The sequence below is a fragment of the Corvus cornix genome, chromosome 15, assembly GCF_000738735.6.
Source record: "Corvus cornix cornix isolate S_Up_H32 chromosome 15, ASM73873v5, whole genome shotgun sequence".
Classification (NCBI taxonomy): Eukaryota; Metazoa; Chordata; class Aves; order Passeriformes; family Corvidae; genus Corvus; species Corvus cornix.
In genome coordinates, this window is record NC_046345.1 from 10138139 (window position 1) to 10160111 (window position 21973).

Below are 21973 nucleotides of genomic sequence, written 5' to 3' on the forward strand. Positions count from 1 at the left end.
TTTGGGAGGAGTTTGTAATGTCAGAGTAAACTGTCACTGAAATTCAGACTAAAGCTCTCTTGCAGGTCCAAAGAAAGACTGTACAAAAGATACACTGAGAAAATTATCTGGGGAATGCAAGCAGTGCTCCAGTTTGCACTGAGAGCAGATGCTGTGTCTGCTAGGAGGAATAAATTTCTCCTGTGAATTCATCCCACCTCTATCCTGTAATGATAGAGCAAGCTTGCAAAATTATTTAATAGTCTAGTCACAAAGCCTGAGATGCTGGAAAGAAATTATACTTTAATTGCTCATCAGCTATAAATCATTTGTGCCAAATTAATGTGCTGGAAATTTTGCAAGACTGAGAAACTGGAAGCTATTTCAATATGAACACAAAGCAGAGATATTGTTTCATAGATACCAATATCAGTTTTACATCCTATTCTCAGAAAAAAAAATCAGGAAAGGCTCTTTAGTATTAAGACAAGGCTGAAGCCCTGATTTATCTTTCCCTGCATTGATTTAAAAGGACAGAGATGTTCTTTTCTCTTCTTACATTTACTCTGTTATAATCAATGAAAAGGTTAGCACAGACAGGCATTCCAGACACTCAGGTTTGCACCACAGTAGAGTGAGGATTCCAAATTATTTGTTAGTTATCTAAGCATTTCTGCAGGTCTTTCTGCTGTGCTGAGGAGAACAAAAGCAGGGAACTTATCCATTGTGCAAATTCTACCTGGAGCTTGAGTGTTTTTTTAGATGGGGGATATGTGTATATGGGAACACCAGAGTTTCCCCCCAAACTGACTGACTGGGCTGTGTACCCCAGATCTCCAGTTCTGAGCATGACTCCTCCCTTCTCTGTGTGTCATATCCATGAAAGCTCTCCGGAGCTGAGATGGGCATAGGGACTGTGCACGGGTGCAAGCCAAGGGCAGATGTCAAATAGGGGAGGAAGTTTTTCCAGCCTGAGGTAGTCCCACCTTAACTGGATGGGAGGAAAGGTTAGCATTCCTCACCCTCTCATCCTTCCAGCACACCCAGCTGCCACGACTGATCCCAGCAGGGATCCCATGACCTGTCAGTCACAGTACTTGGAGCATTTCCACCTCATGGTTGATAAATCCAATTCTCAAACAGATGTTGGTAAGTGGGTAAAGTGCTGATTATGTCGGGAGCTCTAAGGTGATTCCTGTCCATAAAGCCAAAGGGCTCTGAAAATCAGAGGATTTGGACACTGAAGTGACACAACCCAAATCACGTGTTTTGAAAGCATGAAGATACAGGGGGAGAAACCCTCAGAGCCCAGCACCATCTTAATAAAAGTATTGTTTAACTGGAGCACAGGAATCCCGGGCATTCCCTCCACCAAGACCAAGTAAACCTGTGTTGCGTGTGCAGCATCTTCCTGCTGCAGCTCCCCAAAACTACAGGTGGCTGCAACACTTTGCAGTTTCCTCTGTACTGATGAAGGAGCAGAGCTAGCAGGGATGAAGTGACCTGCCCAGGATTACACAGCAACTGGTGACAGAACAAAGATGAACAGAGATGTTCCTTACTTTTAATCCTCTGTCATGACCGCATACCAGCCAAAGGTTTTTCCATTTAAGAGAATAAATGAGATAGACAGCATGAAAATAATTTATTTAATCCACTAATAGAAACAAACTAAAGTGGGCTCCAAATTTCAGAGGCATCTGGCATCCCTGTAGATGCAATGAGAATGTCCCAATGACCCATTATTTTTTGGAATATTTTAACAAAATTCTATTGAGGTATAGAACTTCTTCATACTTGTTTTTAAAACAAATACCTATTTTACCAGCCCCAGGCATTTGTTCTTCTATTTATATTTGATACAGTTACATCACCTCTAACTGTATGTTCAAACTGGCTGTTCTCCCTCCCACACTGAAAGGGACAATGAATGGGAATGCACAGCTGGACAGGAACAATTGATCCAAGCTCTGCAAAGCCCCACTTGCACAAAATTGCTGCAAGTGAACTCCCAGGAGGTAAGGATTACTCACGTGAGCAAACCCAGGAAAAAGCACTAGTTCTGCATTTGGCTGAAACATAATGAAGGGCTGAGGGTTTGGCAGCAGAAACCAGGGAGGAGAGAGGCAAGACCAGTATCAACGCAGCAGTTTCTCTGCCTAGGACTTGCACAGGTTTAGTATAGGGCTGGCAATAAAATGAAGCACATGATTTTTATTTGGTCAAAGTATCTGGAAGGTTCTTTTTCTTCCTTAAAAAAACACTTTTAGCATTTGATCCTATTGATTTTACTTGGTTTCAAAGATCACAAATTCAAAAAATACAGCAATCTCCAGAAACACCTGTGCATTTGATGAATTATACACCGGAGTTACAAAATATTTTACCTGAACGGTGCATTTACCACCTCGTTCAGAGGAACCCTTCGCCACAGCGGCAACGCAAACTCCTAGGCAGTCACGGACTCCTGCGGGATGCAGGAGGTCAGCGACGTGCCAGAGCAGCGGGAGGAGCCCCCGGGGTCCCGCGTTACAGGGGTACCCCGAGCGCACCGGGGTCACTCTCCGGCCAGCAGGACCGAGCCGAGCCAGCCGCCGATCGCCGTCCCCAGGCACCCCGCAAGTCCGAGGGAGCTGCCCCGCTTGCTGCGGCGAGGCGGGGGAGCCGCTGCGGGAAAGGAAACGACGGCTTAGGATTCTCCTCAGGAGTCGCGGCTCCTCGCCGGAAGCCCCCAGCCCCAAAATCCACCCGCAGCTCGCACTGCTTTTCTGCCGGAGGAAGCTCCGTCCAACTCCTCGCTCCCGCCCGGCCGCCGGGCACGGTACCCCGAGCGGCGAGGCTCCAGCCGGAGTGTCCGCAGCGAACCCGCCCGCGGCAGCGGCAGCGGCACCGGCACCGGCACCGGCACGGCACCGGCCCGGCACCCACGGCACCGGCCCCCTCTCGTCCTCCCGCGACCCACAGCGCCTGCGCGCGCGCTGGCGGCGGCGGCACGTGAAGGTGTTGTGGGGCACGTGATCCTGCGCGCCCTCGGGCCCCGCCCCCTCGGCGTGGCTCCTCCCCCGCCGTGCGCGAGCGCGGGCACGCGGCGCGGCCTGGCCCGGCCGCCCGGTGCCACCACCCTCCCGCCCCGCCCCGCCGCCGCCGCCGCCGCCGCCGCCGCCGCCCCGCCGCCGCCGCCGCCGCCACGCCACTGCCGCCGCACCGCTCCGCCGGCCATGAGGCCCCGCCGGCGCCCAGTGCGGCCCCGTGTCGCGGCTGCTGAGCCTCCACCCGCCCCGCCACCACCATCGCCCTTCCCGCCCGCGGGGACCCCCCTCGGCTCCCCTCCCTCCACACTGCCGCCGCCATGTTGGGCCGGGAGCCGCAGCGGGGCCGCCACTGAGCCCCGGAGCTGCGAGGAGGAGGGGAGGAGGAGGAGGAGGTGAGAGGAGCCGGGCCCGGCCGTCCCGCAGAGCCCAGCGCCGGCTGCCCAGACGCAACCATGGCGGAGCAGACTTACTCCTGGTGAGCCGCGGGGCCGAGGCCGCGGGGGTCCGAACTGGCCGGGCCAGGCCGAGCGCGGCCCTACGCGGGGACGGTGTCCCGGGCGGGGACCGGCGGTGGGGCGCTGCAGTGGGGGCCGGGGCATGGAGGGGCTGCGGGCTGAGGGTTCAGCGCGGCTGAGGAGGAGGGATAAGGGGGAAGGGAGGAGGGACGGGGCGGCCGGGCTGTGTGGATCCCCCCGCCGGCAGCCGGTCAGCAGGAGAGGATCGCTGGGAGCATTGGCGTGGCTGTCACCCCCTGTCCCCGGAGGGCTCCATGTGAGCTGCTTTCTGCACGGCCGGCGCTGTGATCCGCCGGGCCTGGAGAGGGACAGGACCTCCTTCACGGCTGTGAGGCTGCAGGTCACCTCTGCCTAAAGGGAGATTTATGCCAGCGCAGGCTGGTAAGTCGGTGGCATGTGTGTGTGTTTTCACCTAGTGACAATAGGCTTGGTCTGTGTACAGGAAATAGAACGACGAGGAAGAGACCAGTTCCTGTGGAAAGACATGAAGTATAGCAAATGAGAGGGCATTTTTTTTCTGTGTTCTGACACTGTCTCGGGCCTAGCTGGCAGTGGATCAAAGAGACAGGGTGCAGTTTCTTTCTATATTTCTGGGGGTTTTGTACTGTGGTGGATCACAGCCAAAATATCTCAGCTAATTTACCTGCGCATCATCTCTATTGACCTGACCACTGCAGCAGTTTATTGTGATATTCTCACTACATTTTAAATCCATCGAGATCCTCCAGAATTCTCTCTTAGATATTATGAAAAAATTACTTGTTTTGAAATAAGTCCCTTATTGAAAAAGGAGTCAAATCTTAGTTTTTGACCTTGGTGTGTGCTGAATCTGGAGAAGGGATTGAATATGCAACGAATATCCCTATTCTCAATGGTCCCATTACTTTTCAAAACTTGGAGGGATTTCTGTTCTGCCACATGTTGAGACTTTGGCAGCCCCTTCTTCCCTCTTGTCTCTTCTCTGTCAAGAACCAGTATTTGTATTGGTCTTCTGCTTTTTAGATGTTCTTATTTGTTAAACAAGCTCAGTTAAGGCAGTGGTCTGCTCCACTTTAAAACAGCAGCAAAAAAACAACTCTTTTGACTTAAAAGATTGTTTACATATTGACACAGTAAATGAATATTGGTACAGATTTAGGCAGTTTAATGTAGTTCAGCCAAATGTGTCTTAGTGTGTTTTAATTGCAGAATGAAATTGCAGATTCATAAACGCTGCAATTTGTCAGCTTTCTTGAAAGAAGTAAATGAAACAAAATGTCACTTGTATGTTATTTTGCTTTTTTTAATGAGTGTCTTTGCCATAGTAATAAGTTTAAAGGGAGGATTTTAAACAGAGGTGGGAGAAGGATTTGCTCTTCTATAAGTTGTGTATTTTAGGGGAATGAAATTGGGATTTAAGGTGTTCACTGCATGCTAGGTGGATCTGAAGAGTGGATGTTCTTTTTTGCAGTACTGAGGTTGTAGCAAAATGAGGACATGATGCTTATGTCTTAAAACACTGTAATTTTGTGTCTCTATTCATAATGGTGTCCTCATGGATCTGACGTTTCAGTCACTTTGCGTTTTTACCTGTAATCAGCCTTGCCTGGGAGCTATGGGAGCAGTGGACAGAGCAAAAATCCAATTTCAATCACGTTCTCTTCTCTGTGGATATTTCATTACTTACACTTCTAGCAACGCTCTTGCCTCGGTTTATTTGTGGTTGTGGTAATGCAGCTCAGCATAAAATTGGCCAGTGCTTCAGCACTTCCAGGAAAAATGTGCATTTTGTCACCTGAGGAGACTGGTGCTCATGTGCAGCAGAGTTGTGCCCAGGAGCTGGTGCAGGAGTTCAGTTTGGAAGTTGGCTGATCCCATCCTGTCCATTTGCCAGACCTGGTCCTTTCTTTGTGTTGCAAAGGCAGCTTTCCAAGAACAGGTGTGTTCTGTGGTGTAGTGTCCAGTTGCTGTACACGTACCTTATTTCACATCTGAAAATACATAATCTGGCATTAAGAAAAATCCTTTCACACCCCTGTCTTTGCATGGATGTGAATTGGTTCCTGGCTGCAGTAGTGCTTCCCTTTTGTCCAGGTGCATAAGGCTTGATTACATCTTTTTGTCCATAACTGTCTGCACACATTGTTGAACCACTGTAGCTTCATAAGATATGATAAATTCTTATTGTGGGTTGGTTTGATTTTTTTTTTTTAAAAAAGGTCCCAGTTGTGTTAAAAATACTTTGAAAAAATATACTTGCCAGCTGTGATTAATGGACATGAGCATTGGCAAACATGCAAAATAGGGCTTTTTTCAGTGATTAACAGTCTTGTTAATGATGTTGTTTTGAAGGGATGAGAACTAATTCCCATGTTGCTATATTTATTGGTTTGTAAATATGAATCTTAGATTTTAAGGTAGCTTTCTATATTTCTTTTGATTTCCAAGTGGACTGAATGCAATTACTTTCTTTTATTAAGATACTATAAGAAGGAGAGACTTACGCTTTTTCCCCATCTCTGTCATAGTTTTAAATACATGAGTTATCTTTTGACACTGTTCTTGTAAGGTATTTCTTTTGACAACTTCTTTTTTTCTTCCGTAATGCCTACACCTATAACCATATGTACTTTTATTTAACTCTTTTTTAGTGTCTTAAGTAGTCTTGCTGAACCAGTATTTCAGATAGAGGTGTCTTATCCTGAAAGGAGGCTCTGCTGAGAATTTTGCTGGTGAAAAAGAATACTGTCATCCTGGAAAAATTAATTTTAATGTGAAATGGGGGATAAGTGCCAGATGGAAATGCTCTTTCAAAGAATATGGACTTCTTAAAAAGAAAGGGTGTTTGAGTCAAATGCTTGTCAGTAGAGAGTAGAGAAACTTTCTTTGTCAAGTTCCTGCAATAAGAGAAGGAAAGGAGAGCTCTGTAGGATACTGCTGCATGGCAAGGTTGCTCATGATTTTGTAGATTAAATAAGAGCTAAAATTAGTTTTCTGCAAGTGCAATGGAATGGGAGAGGAAAGAGGTTGTTGAATACCCATTTTCCCCTTGCTTCCTGTCTGTACTCCAGCAAGGAAATGGAACTGTGTAGTGACAAAAGTTTCTGCTACAGCAGAGGAGGGAATAAATATGGGCAGAGCAAAATACACATTTGTGTGTGTGTAAGAGATTAGTAAATACCAAGAAATTTATCTTCAGGCACCAAGCTGTTGGAAGTATTACAGTAGGATGAGTATGGACGCAGCAGGACCTAGATTTCCTACTTTGTGAAATAGTTGGTCTTTCCTTAATTTCTAGCATTTTGTGGTGAAATTTTTGTGCTGGAGCCTATTGAGAAGGCACAGCACCATTTGTATCTTGTTTATCTTCAGTTAGTAGGTGTTTAGTGTTTTTCAAGGCCTGGTGTAACACCCCCTCCCTTTTTACTGTTGCCCAGTCTGGCAATAGAGATTGCTTTGTTCTTTTTTTGCCCTTTGACTGCACAAAAGATTTTCACAGCTTCCTTCATTTGTGAAGCGCGAAGAAGGGGATTTCTGCACCAAAGCTGAATATATTTTTAATATTTCCTTTCCGAGAGTGTTGTATAAGAGTAATATGGATTGCCATGTGTGCGTGCCCTCTCAGGGTGGTGATCAGAAGACAGACTGGGAGGGTAAGCTAAGAATAAAAAAAGAAGGCACTGTATTGAGTCACTAATCTTAAAAACAACTGAACTCCCTCTTAAATGTTATAATCAGTGGGATGATTCTTGTATTAGCCATCAAATGTTTCATGACTGAAATGGTGATATATTTAGAAGCTTCTCTTCATAATGCGAATGGTGTGTCAGAGTAATCAATAGAACTACTGGGCTTTGGAATAAGTGTAAATGTACAGTGCAGTCTTTGCTCCTGGGAGAATTCAAATTGGTTGGTATTAGAAGTCTTTCTAGATTCAGAGGTCTGAGAATTTGCTTTGATTGCAATTAAGCATTTAACATGCTTTTGCCGTGAAGTAAAATGCAGTTTCTTCCAGAAGACTGAGGTGATGCTTTCAAGTCTTAGTTGGCTGGATTAGATGTGTATGTGGGAGGGCAGGGAGTAAGAGGAGCTACAGCTTGTTGACAAAACTTGTCAAGTACTAGTAAAATAATTTTTTGCATTCAAGATTTTTTACTTGTTTGCTCAGTTTAGGTTGGGAGACCTTAACTGACTAATTAAGGTGTTTTGAGGATGGGAGGTAGTTTACAACAGAAAACAGATAATTCACCTGAATTTTTAAAATGTTGCACTTGATAGGCAACCGATTGCAAAGCACACAGATGAAATTCTGTTGCGCTGCTGTCAAAAACCTGTCATGAAATCCTGGCATGAAAACATGGAGTTTGGTCCTTAATCTTACATTTTTCAAGAACTGAAATTACCGGCCACATTCCATTTTAACGATTGTTAGGAGTCTCCTGAGAGCAAGGATGTCATTATATGAATGCACGTGAGTATCTGGCCTGAGAAAAGTGACTTAAACCTCAGTAAATCTGAGAATATCAGGTTTATAGCTCATTCATTTGTCTTCCAGGACCAGTCTCACTTCACTTGTTTGTTACCCTCCCTGGAGCTTTTGCTATCTCCGGCTGTGTATCCTGTAGACAGGGGCACTGTCTACAGCACTGGGCTGAAAGACAAATAAAGCAAAGATCATGGGATTAGTAGAAGTTTACAGTTACTTGAAGGTACATATGTATAGTGACTGATTAGCACAAGGAAAAAAAATCCTCCTGTCAGTATTTACTAATTGTAAGGCTGTATTTACTAATATATTGATAATTCTTTAAGAAATATTTTAAAATGAAGAACACAAATCAATATTCTCTTTGTGCTGGTGTGCAGTACCTCTTTTAATTAAGATTTCTGTCACCTATTTTAATTAAGATTTCTGTCAGTTCTGCATTTAACCTTTTCAGAATACAGTGGTAATAAAAGTTAATGGTTCCTTTAGCTTTACCCAGTGACTGGAGATGGAGATCTTGGCTAGGGTACAGGAGATCAGTTCCATCCCCCAGGGTTTCTGGCCTTGCATCTCTCACCTTCCAGGGGAGTGTTCTCATCACCAAACTATGTGTTATTCAGAGGCTGAGCTTTGTGTGTCCACTTAAATCTGTTTCACTTCATATAGTATACTGTAAATATTTGCTGGGCCAGGAGGTAGGCATACATTTCTGCCTGGGATTGACAGGGACCTGGATTCTACTTCCTCCTTGATAAAAACCTGGTTTGGAAGACTGAAGGGTCTGTAGTTTATGGGAGTAGTTCAGGCTGCTTTTTGCAGGGATGAAAGGTTGAATTTCCGCAAACAGAAGATGACCTTAATATGATTTCCTGTGTCACAGGTAAGTGAGTGCTTAGGTGTGTGGATCCACCAATATCAATATGTGTTCTTTTGGTTTGTATGAGGTTTGATGAACCTGAGAGCATCTCTTTCTTCTGCTGAAGCGTAGGATCCAATAAATGGTTTATTTTTTGTACTTTGCGATTTTGGTATGAGTTAAGTGACCTGATGCTGTTGGAATTTGAGGAATTTTGTGGGGACTACCAGAAAAATTAATTGGGGATATTGAATTCTTTTGAGATAAGTTGTGTTTTGGTGAATACCACCATTTTTAATACTTGATTCAGTTGCTGAAAACTCAATCATTTGTCGCTAAAACACAATGCTAAAAAATGGGTACTTAGGAAACCTTGCTACGAAAAGTACTTTGAAAAATGTGTCATGCTTTTTGAAATGCAGTGATATTTATTTCCTAAAATTTGGAAGAAGAGCAGAACAGACTGGTCTTTTTCAGTATCTCGGCTATTTTATTTCGTTATTTTGATAATGTGATGTGTCAACATCTGTGGCGTAGGTGCCATTGTTTTTATTGCCCTTTGCCATTTTATGATGACTCTAAGCATTGTAATATACTCTAAAAGCAAACAATTGGCACAAGTCGTTTAGTCAAAACAGTCTAATTAGATTCTGGTGACATATGAGGAAGGTTTCCACAAAGAACCAAGGATGAAATTGGTTGGGAAAAAAAAAATTGTGCACATTTTCTTTTTGGTGGTACATTGCTTTAGTGTCAGTGATTAGGATTAAAATTTGCAGCCAGTCAGCCAGTGGCGGGCGTTGCGTGGAGTGAAGCACAAGCTGGTGTGTGGCTGGACGGGATCCAGGCAGTCAGGCCAACTTTGAAAGGTGATGATTTAATAAGATTAATGGAGCATATGTGTCGTTGCAACACTTGCTGATCGCCTTTCTCTTTAATTTTTCCAAGGATGCTTGTGTTGGTGATCTCTTCTTCTAAATCTTTTGGTGTCTGTGCCTGAAATACTCTGATCTGCCAGACCAGGGTTCTCCCCTCATGTGCTTCCCAAGAGAAGCTCAGCTCTCACAATATGTTAAGTGTCTCTCTGTCCACTAGAACCACCATGATGACATTATCCCAGAGCTCAATAATCGTGGACCTGTGTTGCTGTCATCTTCATTATTAGATTCTGTTGAGTATTTCTTTTTAGGGCCAGACCTATGCCTTAGGTCCCAGATTCCCTTGGATAGCCTCCATATCTGTGTGTCATATTAAGTGGTACGTTATAGACAGGGCTGTCAGAAAGTTCTGCTGGCTTTTTGGAGGGATACTTTGTAACTGATAACTAACCAAGTAAACTAGAACAGTGTTAATATCCTACAACAACAAGGATTCAAAATAATAAAAGTATGAAATAAGCCGTTCCTTATACTCGGGTGAGGACAGGGTTTAAGGTTGAAGTGACTTTTTTTTTCAGGATGTCGGAAAGGAGGTTCTTTAAAACCATCACAGCCAGTGTCATAAAGTAGGGGAGAACACACTAAGAAGATGATTCTCTACTGCACAGTGTTATGTTTAAGATTCCTCTTTTATTACTGAAGTTAACAATGTAGAAGTTGGAGGGATAAAATCATATCTTGGAGTTTATATATGGTAGTGTTTTCCCTGACCAGTGGAATCCGAAGGGAAAATTACACTGTTTGACTCTGATTTTTTTTTTCCTTCTGGGCTTTCAGGTCCAGGTATTTTCTTCTGTGACTCTCAGGTTTGGATGGTCTTCCTTTACTTCCTGTAGCTAGTTCATAGACTTTAGACCCAAAAAGTATTTTCCCATGCAGGTGGGTATTTAGCCAAAGACTTTGAAATGATTCTCTTCCATTTTTATGCCATAACCTCATTCCTGCAAGTGCCTCCAGAGCAGAGGTTGTGTGGGGGAAGCAGGAGGAGACCCAGGGGGTTCCACCCTCTGTTCATACACAGTCTTGAACTTTAGCCATGAGTTGGCAAGCTTACCTGCAGAAATAGGCTCGAATCTAGATTATTCTTCAGTTCATTTAAAAGGAAAAAAACAGTTCTGTGCAGTGTTAACTACTGGCTGTTAAAGCTAAGCGTCCTTCAGACCTCTTAGTTGTACACAGTCAGTGCTTCTCTGCTTGCTAATTTTGAAAGTCCAAATTTTCTTCTTCATTCCTATGGACTCTGCTGGTTTTTGGACAGAAGTATCTTTAAAAAGTCCTTTTGTTCATCTGATAACTAGCCAGAAGATAACTTCTAGTAAACTTGCAATGATACATAATTTTAAGTATATTTCAGAGTAGTAGAGATCGGCACAAATGTTAAGAATTGATAGTGTTGCACTGAATCAGAGAAGTCTGAGAGCTCTGCTTACACCATTTTCTCATGTCAGTAGTACTGCGAATAGCAGCTACATATTAGAATAGCAAAAATTTGTACGCATGGATTCATGGTGCACTGTGGTTTCAGGTGGTACAAAAAAATCAAGTGATCTCAGCATGTAAATTTGGTGCGTGTTTCTCTACAGCAGTGACATTTTGCAGAGGGGTTCTCTACATGGGTTAAGCTACTAGCAAATGTATATCCTCGGGATTTATTTTAATTTCAGTCATTACTGGAATAATAAGCTCAGCTGACTCCAGTTGAAATAGCACAGCGTGGACAAGAACCAGCAATACAAAATATTTGAGCTCTGCTGTAGTGCAATTAGCAGGATAGAGGTGAACACAGAAGCTGAATTATGGCTCTGCTCAGTCTTAGTTCTGGTGTCTTGGCTCCTGGCCATCTGACATCCCTTCTCCAGTTGGATAGATACCTCAGGTTTAAAACTTGATTTAAATTTGTCTGGAAACTTTAGTAGTGAGTAGAAATTCAACCACGAATTCTGAGTAATTATTGTAGTTAGTATCAGCCTGCTGTTGGTGCAGATATATTGGATGTATAAAACCGAAGCTCAATGGTGAGTTGTTACACAAAGAAGTGATTTTACTGGTTCTACTTTCAGGTTACAGTTGTGATTTATCTCACCATCATCTGTGTCAGACCTATTTGGCAAGATAAAGTAGGTGTAGCATGACTTTGACTTATTTAGTCAATGGGAAGTCCCTTCTCTAGGTCACTGTTAGCTAAAGGTGAGGTTGGTGAAATAGCAGGAGGCAAAGGAGCAAACAGAGCTGCGTTATGTGGATTTCTGTAGCCTGTGTTGCAGACTGGTGAGATGTGGTGTGTCTGTGTCTTGCTTTCTAGGTTTGATGGCACAGGGTCACTCTGGTCCTTTTTAGAAGTTCAGATTGATGGGCTGTGTGCTGGACAAAAGATTATCTGCTCTCTGAACTCTTGTTGAGGTGGCTGATCCTATACCTTCACTTGAATAGCTGCTCCGAGAAGTTACCACAAAGGGCTAAAAGCTCTCATGGGGAACATTATGATCTCTGCAGGGTTTTGAAGATGAAGAGTAGAACCTAATTAAGCTTTATGTTGAAAATAGTTTAAAGAGTGCTTTTTTCCCCTCAAGAAAAGGGAAACTTTAAAGCTAAATAGTGAAGAGCTGAACTTTTTTTTTCTTTAATTTTATGCTAACTTGACTTCTTCTAAAGCAGATGCAGCTGTAAGCAGTTACAGATGGTACAGAACAGAAAGAACCTCTTTATCATACTTAAGTGCCTTAGAGGAACCCCAATGTTAGTTTTCCAGCTAGTTCTTTCTCTTTATTTTTTATATTTTTGCAGAACATTAAAAAAGCATGCTACCTTAAAGCTAAATCAAAAGATGGAAAGAGTCTGCCATAAACCAGAAATACTTCTCTGCAGGGGGCTTTACTGGAAAAAGTTTCTTGAGGTTTCCAAAACACCCTCTTTAAAGAATGTTCCTACTTTTTGTTGTTGTCACAAGCAAAGCTTCTTAGCTATTTAGGCAAGAGTTAGTTGAAAACAGCCTCTGTCTGTTCTGCTACCTGTTTTTGGTACCTGGAACTGACTCAGCTGTCTTAAACTTGGCACTTGGGTGTGTGAATGTTCTGTGCTTCTGCACACAGGTTGGGAGGCAGCGATCAGGCCCTGGCCAGTCAAGCTCAGGACAACTCAAGACCCTTTTTTTTTTGGGTTTGCCTCTCAGTAGAAGGTGGCAAAAGCAGGGTGCCTGTTTTGATGGTCAGTATTTTGTATTTTCATGCCAGCTGAATCCCCTTGTGACTTGGTACAGTTGTGAATAGTCATGTTCATTTCAGAATCTCACCAGCCATCATCTGACAGCATGAATTTGTCTTAATACAGGGCCAGCATGATGAAAGCTGCTTAAATCTGGCTAGACAGACTGACTACTCTATGGCTTTGACTCACAGGAGTTTACTTTTACCACTGTCACTGAAGATTTGTAGTTGGGTGCTGATGGTGTTAAGTCATTCTTTTATGGAATGTTGATAAAATAGTGTTCCATTCTACCCAGGCATGTGATGATAAAGTATATAATCCTGTACTGTTTCGGTAAGTCAACTCATCAGTAGCACTCAGCTGCTCTTTCTGACAAGGTCATATTGGTCAATTTGACTTTGGTTCTGGCTTGTTGATTGTAAGGCCTGATTGTTAAGTGCTTTGATTAAACTATTAGTTGTTGGTTTTATTTTTTTATCTGACTTCTGAATACATTGCTAAAAAGAGTTTGGATTTCTAAGCATGTAATCAATAAATACCAGTCTAAGTGTCAGAGGTATGAGGTGTGGTTTTGGTTTGGTTTTTTAAGTCAACAGTGGAGTGAATATAGGTAAGAAAACATCCTGTTTTCTGATTTCTGTGATAAAAACAACTAACCTCTTTCATACTAGAGAGCCCACTACAACTTGATAACTTAAAAAAATTATTAGTATCATGATATTCTGCATATTTGTAACTTAAGTACAAGAATTGCTGTGGAAATGAAACCTCCAGATAAGATTTTTTTTTTTTTTCATATTGGGATGGAAGGATGTGTTTTGTCTAGGAAGCAATGTAGTGTTCAGATCAATATCCTCAATATGTGAGGGGACTCTGTAGTGTCTTTGTAGACTAAGTCTTGGGTGAGTGTTCTTCCAGCAGTTAGGTCAGCTGCATTTTTGAACCTGTTTAATCTACAAAGTGATGATTCCTAGTTTAGGGAAAAGATAGAGACCTTGGAGTCTTTGCTAAGGTATCTCTCTGGGAGCTGTTCTAGGGGTTAACCCAGCAGTGCCTGCATGTTAACCTTTTCTGTCACGTTCATTGCCAAAAACACCTATATCTCACAGATAAACCAGCTGTATGGTTCTACTACAAGTATTCCTGCACTTTCTTGCTCTGAACCACTGTTTTTGCTTCAGTTGTTGCATTCGCTTTGTGAGGAGGCAGGGACTTAGCAAGGAGATGGGATTTGCAGCACATTCTGCTGTCGGAGTTCTGCTCTGCATGACCAGTTCTGTCACTTACAAAAGAAATATTATGAATGTGAATAAACCCTTCTTCTATTAGTCCTTCACTGCAGTGAGTACTATACTCCAGATAGTTAGAACAAGGTTAGATGGAAGAATTTCTCTACCGTTGGTATGTCAAGAGTGACTAAGTCCAGAACTGGGCATAGACTTTGTGGTGGTCTGAGACAGTTTGGTCTCCTGGAGCAGCTTTGATTAGAACCCTGGGATGCCTGTGCAAGATGAGGAATAGGGCTAGAGTGAGAGCCTGGGGATAAAGGATGGAGCTGGCCACAAGGTCAAGAAGTTAAGCAGGAAAATGCACAGACTGTTTAGGTAATACTCTGAGAGCAAGTTAGGCCACTCAAGTATCATCTATGTTTCTTGAATGAAACTCTATGCATTGGAGAGGATCAACTTCATCTTCTGGTTTTAGCTTCTGGATGACTGCAAGTGATCAAATATGGCATCAAGTAGTGGTATTCCTCTGTGTGCTTATTAGGAAACCTGATGTACTTTTTTGTGTGTTCTTCTCTGTGTTGCTTCAGGTGGAGCTACATACTGTGGTCTGAACTTCTTTGGTTTAGTCTGTTACCTGCCTCTCTGCATCCCCTAAGAAGTCAGATTACAGATTTAGTAAGATTTATTGTCTTAAATATTGAAGTAGTCCTTTTGCACAGTGTGTTGTTTCCCGTCCAAGCAAAGCTTCCAAAACTATTGCACATTTGTTTTACAGAACATTACAGTAAGATTTTCAAGGTGAAGTCGTTCATGAGGTCCTCAAGGGTGACACAGCTTGTCCTGTCTCTAGTGCTGGGTTATTTGCACTGTTCAGCTGAGGGCAGTGGGCAGCTCTTGGTGCTGTGGTGGAGCAATGAGTTCAGTTCACACCTTGGCAGGTGTCAGACGCTCTGAGCACTGGTGCCATGCAAAGTCTGTGCTTGTCTGATCGGGCTGAGAGATGGTCTGAGCACAGCATTGCTGTGGGGCTCTTGGCAGAGTAGGGCAGGCCAACAGGAATTTCCCTGTATATCCTGAGAGTCCTTGCTTTCTGCCACATAATGATCTCTTTTCTTTTGTCGTTGTCCTTTTTTGACTGCTTGCTGGCGCCATGACAACCATAATATTCTGTGTATGATGGAACGTTGACAATAAATATGCCCGGGATGATGCATCTGGTTCAGCTGCACTTTAGATGAACTTAGCCCTGGATCTGCAGTACATTCTGACTGGGGTAATGTGGCTGTAAGAGGACCAAGAAGAGAAGGGTGGAGTTGGGCAATTAGTTGTCTAGAGTTTTTATCCTGAACAACCTTATTCAGAAAAATGCCGCTTCTGGACTTGGATGGCTGACAGTGTCTAGGATGAGGCTGAATTGCATTAAAAGAAGACGGGCTGTATTTTCTGATGTTAAAGACTCAGTTGTCTGGAACCTGGTTCAAATAACTGCTCCATTTGTGGAAGACACTAATACAGTTTCCTTTCATTAGGGTAAAGTGTGAAAATTTGTTATCACTTGTTACTAATAGTAGCCTTTATTTTGCTGATTGTAGTTCAACTATTGGAGGTTTTTTGTAATGGAACTTTTCAGTGCTGTTAGGAAACTTGCTGCTGAATGTCTTGTATCTTGGTACTGTGTAGGAAATGGATGGCTTTGGATGAGCAGGATTCTAGAACTCCATGACAATATTTTTGTAGTGTCTATATGGCTAATTTGGAAAGGCTGCAGTGCTATAGTCTTTCCAGATTTGTTGAAGTGAGATAACAGAATCTCCTGACCCCTCTGGACACTGAATAATGCCCCAAATCATCCAAAAAGATCCAACTTATCCTTCATTTCTGTGGCTGTTAATTATTTTGCTGGCAGTTTGTACAGAGAGAGGAACAAAGGAAATAATTTAAAAATAGTTGAAGGAACGATGTGAATTGACAGATCTTAGCTAGTGTGGTGCCTTATCAGGGGAGCGATGTCCTGTAGTTTTTCTGTGCAAACTATTTAGCACTGTAAAATGAAGCAAATTTTTAGATTTTCTTGTAGTTGTAGACACCTGAGGACAGTAACTCTATAAAATGCCCAACTAATAGAAATTCATGGTGCTTATTTTGGAAACCAAAGTTGCTTTGAGTAGTAGATGTTTTGTAACTAAAAGTGTCTTGGGTATATAATATGTTGGGATATTTTTAGTAATCAATGCTGAGTGGATGTTGTCTTGATGATGGGGATGGTCTTCAGTTAAATTTTTAGCATGTTGTAACTAGGCCTGTTTTTTTCTTTTTAAAAAAAATCTTACTAAACTTAAGGATATGCCACCCACCCATTTCTGATACAAGGCAAGTAGGCTAAGACCAAATGGTGATAAAAATCCTGCACAACTCTAATGCCATTTGCAAATTTCTTCACAAAAGTAATTTTCTTTCAAGTCGCTTTGTAAGATTTAAATGTATCAGAACTTGCTTTTGATTTTGAAATTAGGGAATTGACCAAACTGAGTTGGGTTCCATTCTTTCCAAGAGGAAAGGTCCCATGAATGTGAAGGTGTGCTGGGTAAGGCTGAAGGAAGGTGTTGTGTTTTGGTTGCCGTGCGGTAGTGGTGTGGTTCTGAATTCCTCTTGAAGTGTTCCTCTGGTTTAGATCAGTGACAGACCCTCCTTGCTGCCAGCCAAGCTGTGCTTTCGCTGCTGGAAAATTACAAAAACTCTCTTAAGCAGAAAATATGAAGAGAATGGCTGAAAAAGCCTTTCTGTCACTGTGTTGGTTGGATTTGAGATCCATGTTGTTGTTTTCATGACATTAAGAGAGAATTGGAAGTCTATGATAGCAGCAGAGTTTAGTGACAGGGTAACCAGTTACCTGCTTTGCTCATTAACAAGTGTTGGGTTCTGTAGCAGGTGTAGTTTCCACACTAAGGCATATTCCATCTCTACAGTCAGAATGAGAATTAGGAGCTGGTGTGTGCTTCTGTATGGTGGAATGGCTTCTATACTTTGGGGCATTTGCTTGGGCTGGGGTTTTTTTTCTTTTAGCAATTGATAATTGTTTAACCTCTTGAAAGAGAATAATTGCTACTGAATGACTTATGCTATGGCATCAGAAGTCTGTCATCAACTGCTACAGACACTGCTATTTTGCCACAACTTGTGTGTGACAATTGGTTGAACATTGTTGGGAGCTAGCACAGTTGTGCTTGGACTTTTCCAGGCTTAGTTACTTACATTTCTCATAGCTCACCATGAGAAGCATCACGTCATTCATGTAGCTGTATTGTGTTTTGTAAAGAAATTTTTCACTTGTGCAATACTCTGGCCTTGGATGTGCTAGAGATGCTTATATTTTTGTCTTTTCCTAATGATGTCTCAGGAGATGCATCTCCCACCAGTGTTTTGTTTGAACTTTCTGGGAAATTATCATTCTGTGCTTTGAATATCTCCCTATTACCATGGCAAATAATTCATGCTGCTAATTAAGACACTGTTAGAATTGCACAGAAAGATGGGCAGGGAAGGAATATAGCTTACTTATGCTCACAATTTATCTGTCTTATAAATTTATAGAACACTTACTGCCAAGGTAGCTCACAGTTTACCAGTGAAGATATATGACCTGATTCATGGTTTCTGTCTCCTGAAGGTAGGAGGGAAAAAGAGCCAGATGTGTTTTGTCTGGTGCATATGGAGGCACAGGGTGAGGAGCAGCATTGTGCCCTGAGCTAGATTTGTGTTCTGTAAGAGAGAAACACATTGAGAGAGACCCTTCTGCTCAGAATGGAGGGCTTGAAACTGGGAAGGCCATGAGTTCCCTAAAGAACTGTTGACTGGCAGTTTCAGGCTGAGCAGAGTTTCTTACACTGGTGTTGCAAACCCAAAGAAGACTCTTTTGTAACTCTGAAATGAATGTGAAGTCATTGCACAATCTGGCAAGTGAGTAATAAATCCAGCAGACTATTTTGGTGTTGGTTGGAGTTCAAAGAGAAATTAGGAGACCTAATTAAGGTGTGCATTAAATACCAGGGAGGTATCAACACTGAAGGAAGCTGATGGCAGTGTCTTTGTTGTCCACATGTAATAGTGGAGACTCTAAAACTATTAATTCTGTGGTATGTTGTGACTGTGTATTGCAAGCCAGATGCTATTTCTGCTTTTTTTTCTTTTCCTATTGTTGTAGGTAAGATGAATTAAATTCCATCTTGTCTGAAATTTGGTGGGTAACTCATATACTCTCTTCTCTCTTCAGCAGCAGTTATTACTAAGTCTTGTTTAATACAAAAAGATGAAAATCATCAGCCTTACCAATGGCAGTGTGGTAGTTCATACTGCATCATGTCTGGAACTGGGTTGTACTGCCATTGCACGCTTACTGTAGAAAATCAAATGCCTAATATTGAAGAAGAATGTTTTTCTAGTCTTTCTTCTTAATGAAAGATAATGTTTTCCTTTATAAAGGCCTATGTGATTAGATATTTATCCTCTGTTCCCAGGAGAGCAGACATTGCGGTTCATATTTTCTGTTTTGTGAAACAAGATTTCATATAGCTGACTACATCTCTGGAATCTGTCATTCTCCCCCTAAAAGGAACTGAAAGCAAATTGGCTTTCTAAAATGTGAAAGAAACCTAGAGCAAACTCTTTGTCATCACATTCCTGGTCAAATCCAGCATTTGCCTTCCACAGAGTTTCTAATATTTAGTAATGTCTGTGGTTTCCCATGGGGTTGCTTAGGTGAGCATAGTGAGAGCTGTTGAAAGAGGAAAGAAAGACGACTTCATCATGAGGTGAATTGAGCCAAAACTCTTGGGGATTGTATGCATGTTTTGTATGTAGTTTTTAAAATCATACTTTTAATCCCAGTGTTTCTTTCCTTCGCAATAGGTTATTAATCAGAGAAAGAAAATACCAACTGTTGCACAAAACTTACATAGATTAATTGAATTCTTACTGGTATATACCAGAAATATATCAGAAATTATGGGGTGATTATTCACATCAAATTTTAAACTTCAGCTCTAGGACTGCATAAATACCTGAAGGGAATGGAGAGACCAGAGGACACTTGTAAGCCCTGGGTAGTAGCATGTCTTTCTCCACTGACTGTGTAGGGAGCATGGTCTTGGAAGTGAAGGGCTTCAGGTGCCCTAGGAAGAGGGACTTGAATAACCTGTGTCCGTTTGACTGAACATCACAAATTTATAGATAGCACAGCAGTTCCAAAAAAAGGGAGTTGTTCCCATCTTCCTGCTGAGGTGCCAGCAAGACCTGGTTGTTGACTGAGAACTTGGCTCTTACTTGTAGAAGTGCAACCTCCACACCTCCTGCAGCATCACTAATAAATGTGAGCTCTTGCCTTAAGAGGTACATGGTTCTGTATGTGTTTAGTATTTTTATAATTGGTTTGGGGCTGAAAATGTGTTTTCCAAGACTTATACTGTTATATTTACTAGTAATTTCGGGAGAGATTAGAGAAAAATATTTGGACCAAACCTAGTGTTCAGCCGTGAGTAAAAAAAGTTCACTTAGAAGTAAAATTATCTTCATTTTTTTTAATCCGTTAATCATATCTGTCAGCTTTTTGTCACATTTTTCTCTTTTTCTCATATTAAAATGTTACCCAACTTTGTTCATTTTACGTAATTACTTGCCTTTTCTTGCATTTCAGATACTTAGGTTTAGAGCTGTCTTAAAATACAGGCAACAAAGCAGGCAGGGAAAATGTCTGAAATTTTAAGCTGTTGTGATTTTTGTTGTTGTGCTTAATCCTGTGCAATGTAAGCTGCAGTTGTTCATACATAAAAACTTAAAAAGCCTCCCTGGTGCCAAACAGTGATGAGATAGTGTTTTAAAAACAGCTTAAAATTTATGTTAGCTACATCCTCTTGGTGCTTTACTTCTTATGAAAAAGTAGTTTTCAAATAAAACATTAAGGATGATCAAGGGATATTCTTAAATATTTCATTTTACTTTGTTCACTCTGTACAATCAAATCTGAATAATGTTATGAAAGTGAAATAGTGTTTTAATAACTCAAAATAGCATATTGTTTTTAGGTACAAGAATCAATACAAAGTGACAAACTCACTGTGAATTGTGTCTAAATTTAGTAGGTGTCTTCAACAATCAACCAAAAATTCTAACATTCAAATCAGCTTTGTCATCTTGCTACTACATTTTCCTGAGTTTAACTTTTTTGGAGCTAATTTATGTTCTAGTTCTGATGTGAGTGCTTTTGCCTGAAGGGTGTTCAGGAATTATGACTGTTCCAAGGGTGAACTTGGTTATTTTTAGGAAGGTTAAACATCTGCATGTTCACTACAGAACTTTTTCCAAGAAAGCATTTTGTTTCTGAGCAAGAAATATCAGCAGAAATATAGATGCAGCACAACAGAGTGTAATCTCTGCCTTCTCAGGGAACTTGGATATTTTCAGACTGGTCTGTTGCTTGAAGTACCTCTGGGTGTACATAAGGATATTGGGAGGATTTAGCTCTGTAGTATTTTTGTAGGTGGCTTTGAGACTGGAATCCAGAGCAGGGATGAAACCAAGCAGAGGTGCCAAATTAGGAGTGGTTTTGGGGGGACATAAGGAGTATATTTGAAATGTTTCTAAGACTCCAGGTATTTGCATTCTGGCTGAAAAAAACCCAACAGTTTTTGATTGAGATCATTTGATTGCAGAATATTGTTCTGTATCAGTGTTAAACAGTTTTCTGGATTCAGAAATTTAAAAAATGGTACAGGTACAATATAGGATTTGGGATAGAAAATTTAAGTTGTATGTAATAATTTTAAGTCTTTCCCATATATGTTGTATGTGTATAGGAAAAAAACCCTCAAGGTAAATTGTGAAAGTTAAATGAATTAAAACTGAAATAACTTCAAAAAGAGGCTGCCTTCTCTTTTATATGTGGTGTCTTACACCCTTGATTATACAGAATACTGCTTTGAAAATGTATTCTGACTGCCTAGTTTGCACCTTGAATGGCTAAATCAAAAGTCTTATGAAAATATTCTAGTGTTCTATGAAGATATTGATTGCTGAAACATTGCATTTGCAGCTCAGGGTTATTTTTCCCCCACAGCAGTTTTCAGGTGCTGCTTAGGGAACTGTGACATCCCTTTTTCATTTTCTGAGTATATTTTGAGTGTCTTTAGCTCTATACTCTTTTTTTTTTTTTCCTTAAGGAGGAAAACTTCAGATTTTCAAATGTTGGTTAACTATTCCAGTTTTCTAATAGTGGTGATAAAATGGTAAATCTACTTCTGGTGGGAGGTGATTTTTAAAACTGATAAGTAGGTGTTTTATATACCCCTTGAGGATATCAAAACTCTTATGTCTACATGCTGACAAGCTTCTGTCTCTCCAGCTGTGTATTTGCTGGTGTGGTAAAAGATTGCTTCTCCCCACAAATACAGTTTGATTTCACTTGTTTGCATGTTGATAGCGGGAGACTGTTGCTGAGTTGAAAAGACTGTTTTGTTTATTTGAAGTGCTTAAATCTGGTCACTCACTTTGATTTGTATTTTGTTACTTGCTACATACATTACATGAAAATGTGAATAGAAACAGATGGTGAAGGATCAACATTTAGGCTTCCAGCATGTAAAATTCCCTGGAAAGCTCAGTCCTCTACTATGGCATCAGCAGCCTGTATTCAAAACCACATCGTGTTTGTTTTATAGTTAATTCCTGGATGCCAGGCATATATTAAGTCATTCTGAGCCTGCT

The 21973-nt window shown here is 41.6% G+C and overlaps 1 protein-coding gene across 4 annotated transcripts in view; it reads left to right on the plus strand.

The window, feature by feature from the left end:
- The first annotated feature begins 3164 nt into the window (after nucleotides 1-3164).
- The window catches only part of SPPL3 (signal peptide peptidase like 3), a 57787-nt gene continuing 38978 nt past the window's right edge, over nucleotides 3165-21973 (plus strand). For 2 of the 4 annotated variants that reach the window (XM_039560722.1, XM_039560724.1), the window contains exon 1: nucleotides 3165-3486. In XM_039560722.1, coding sequence (XP_039416656.1) covers nucleotides 3464-3486 — 23 coding nt within the window. In that variant the 5' untranslated portion in view covers nucleotides 3165-3463. Of the gene's footprint in view, nucleotides 3487-3726; nucleotides 3908-21973 lie in introns of those variants that run through there. The other 2 variants (XM_039560723.1, XM_019285086.3) reach the window with 2 other exon arrangements.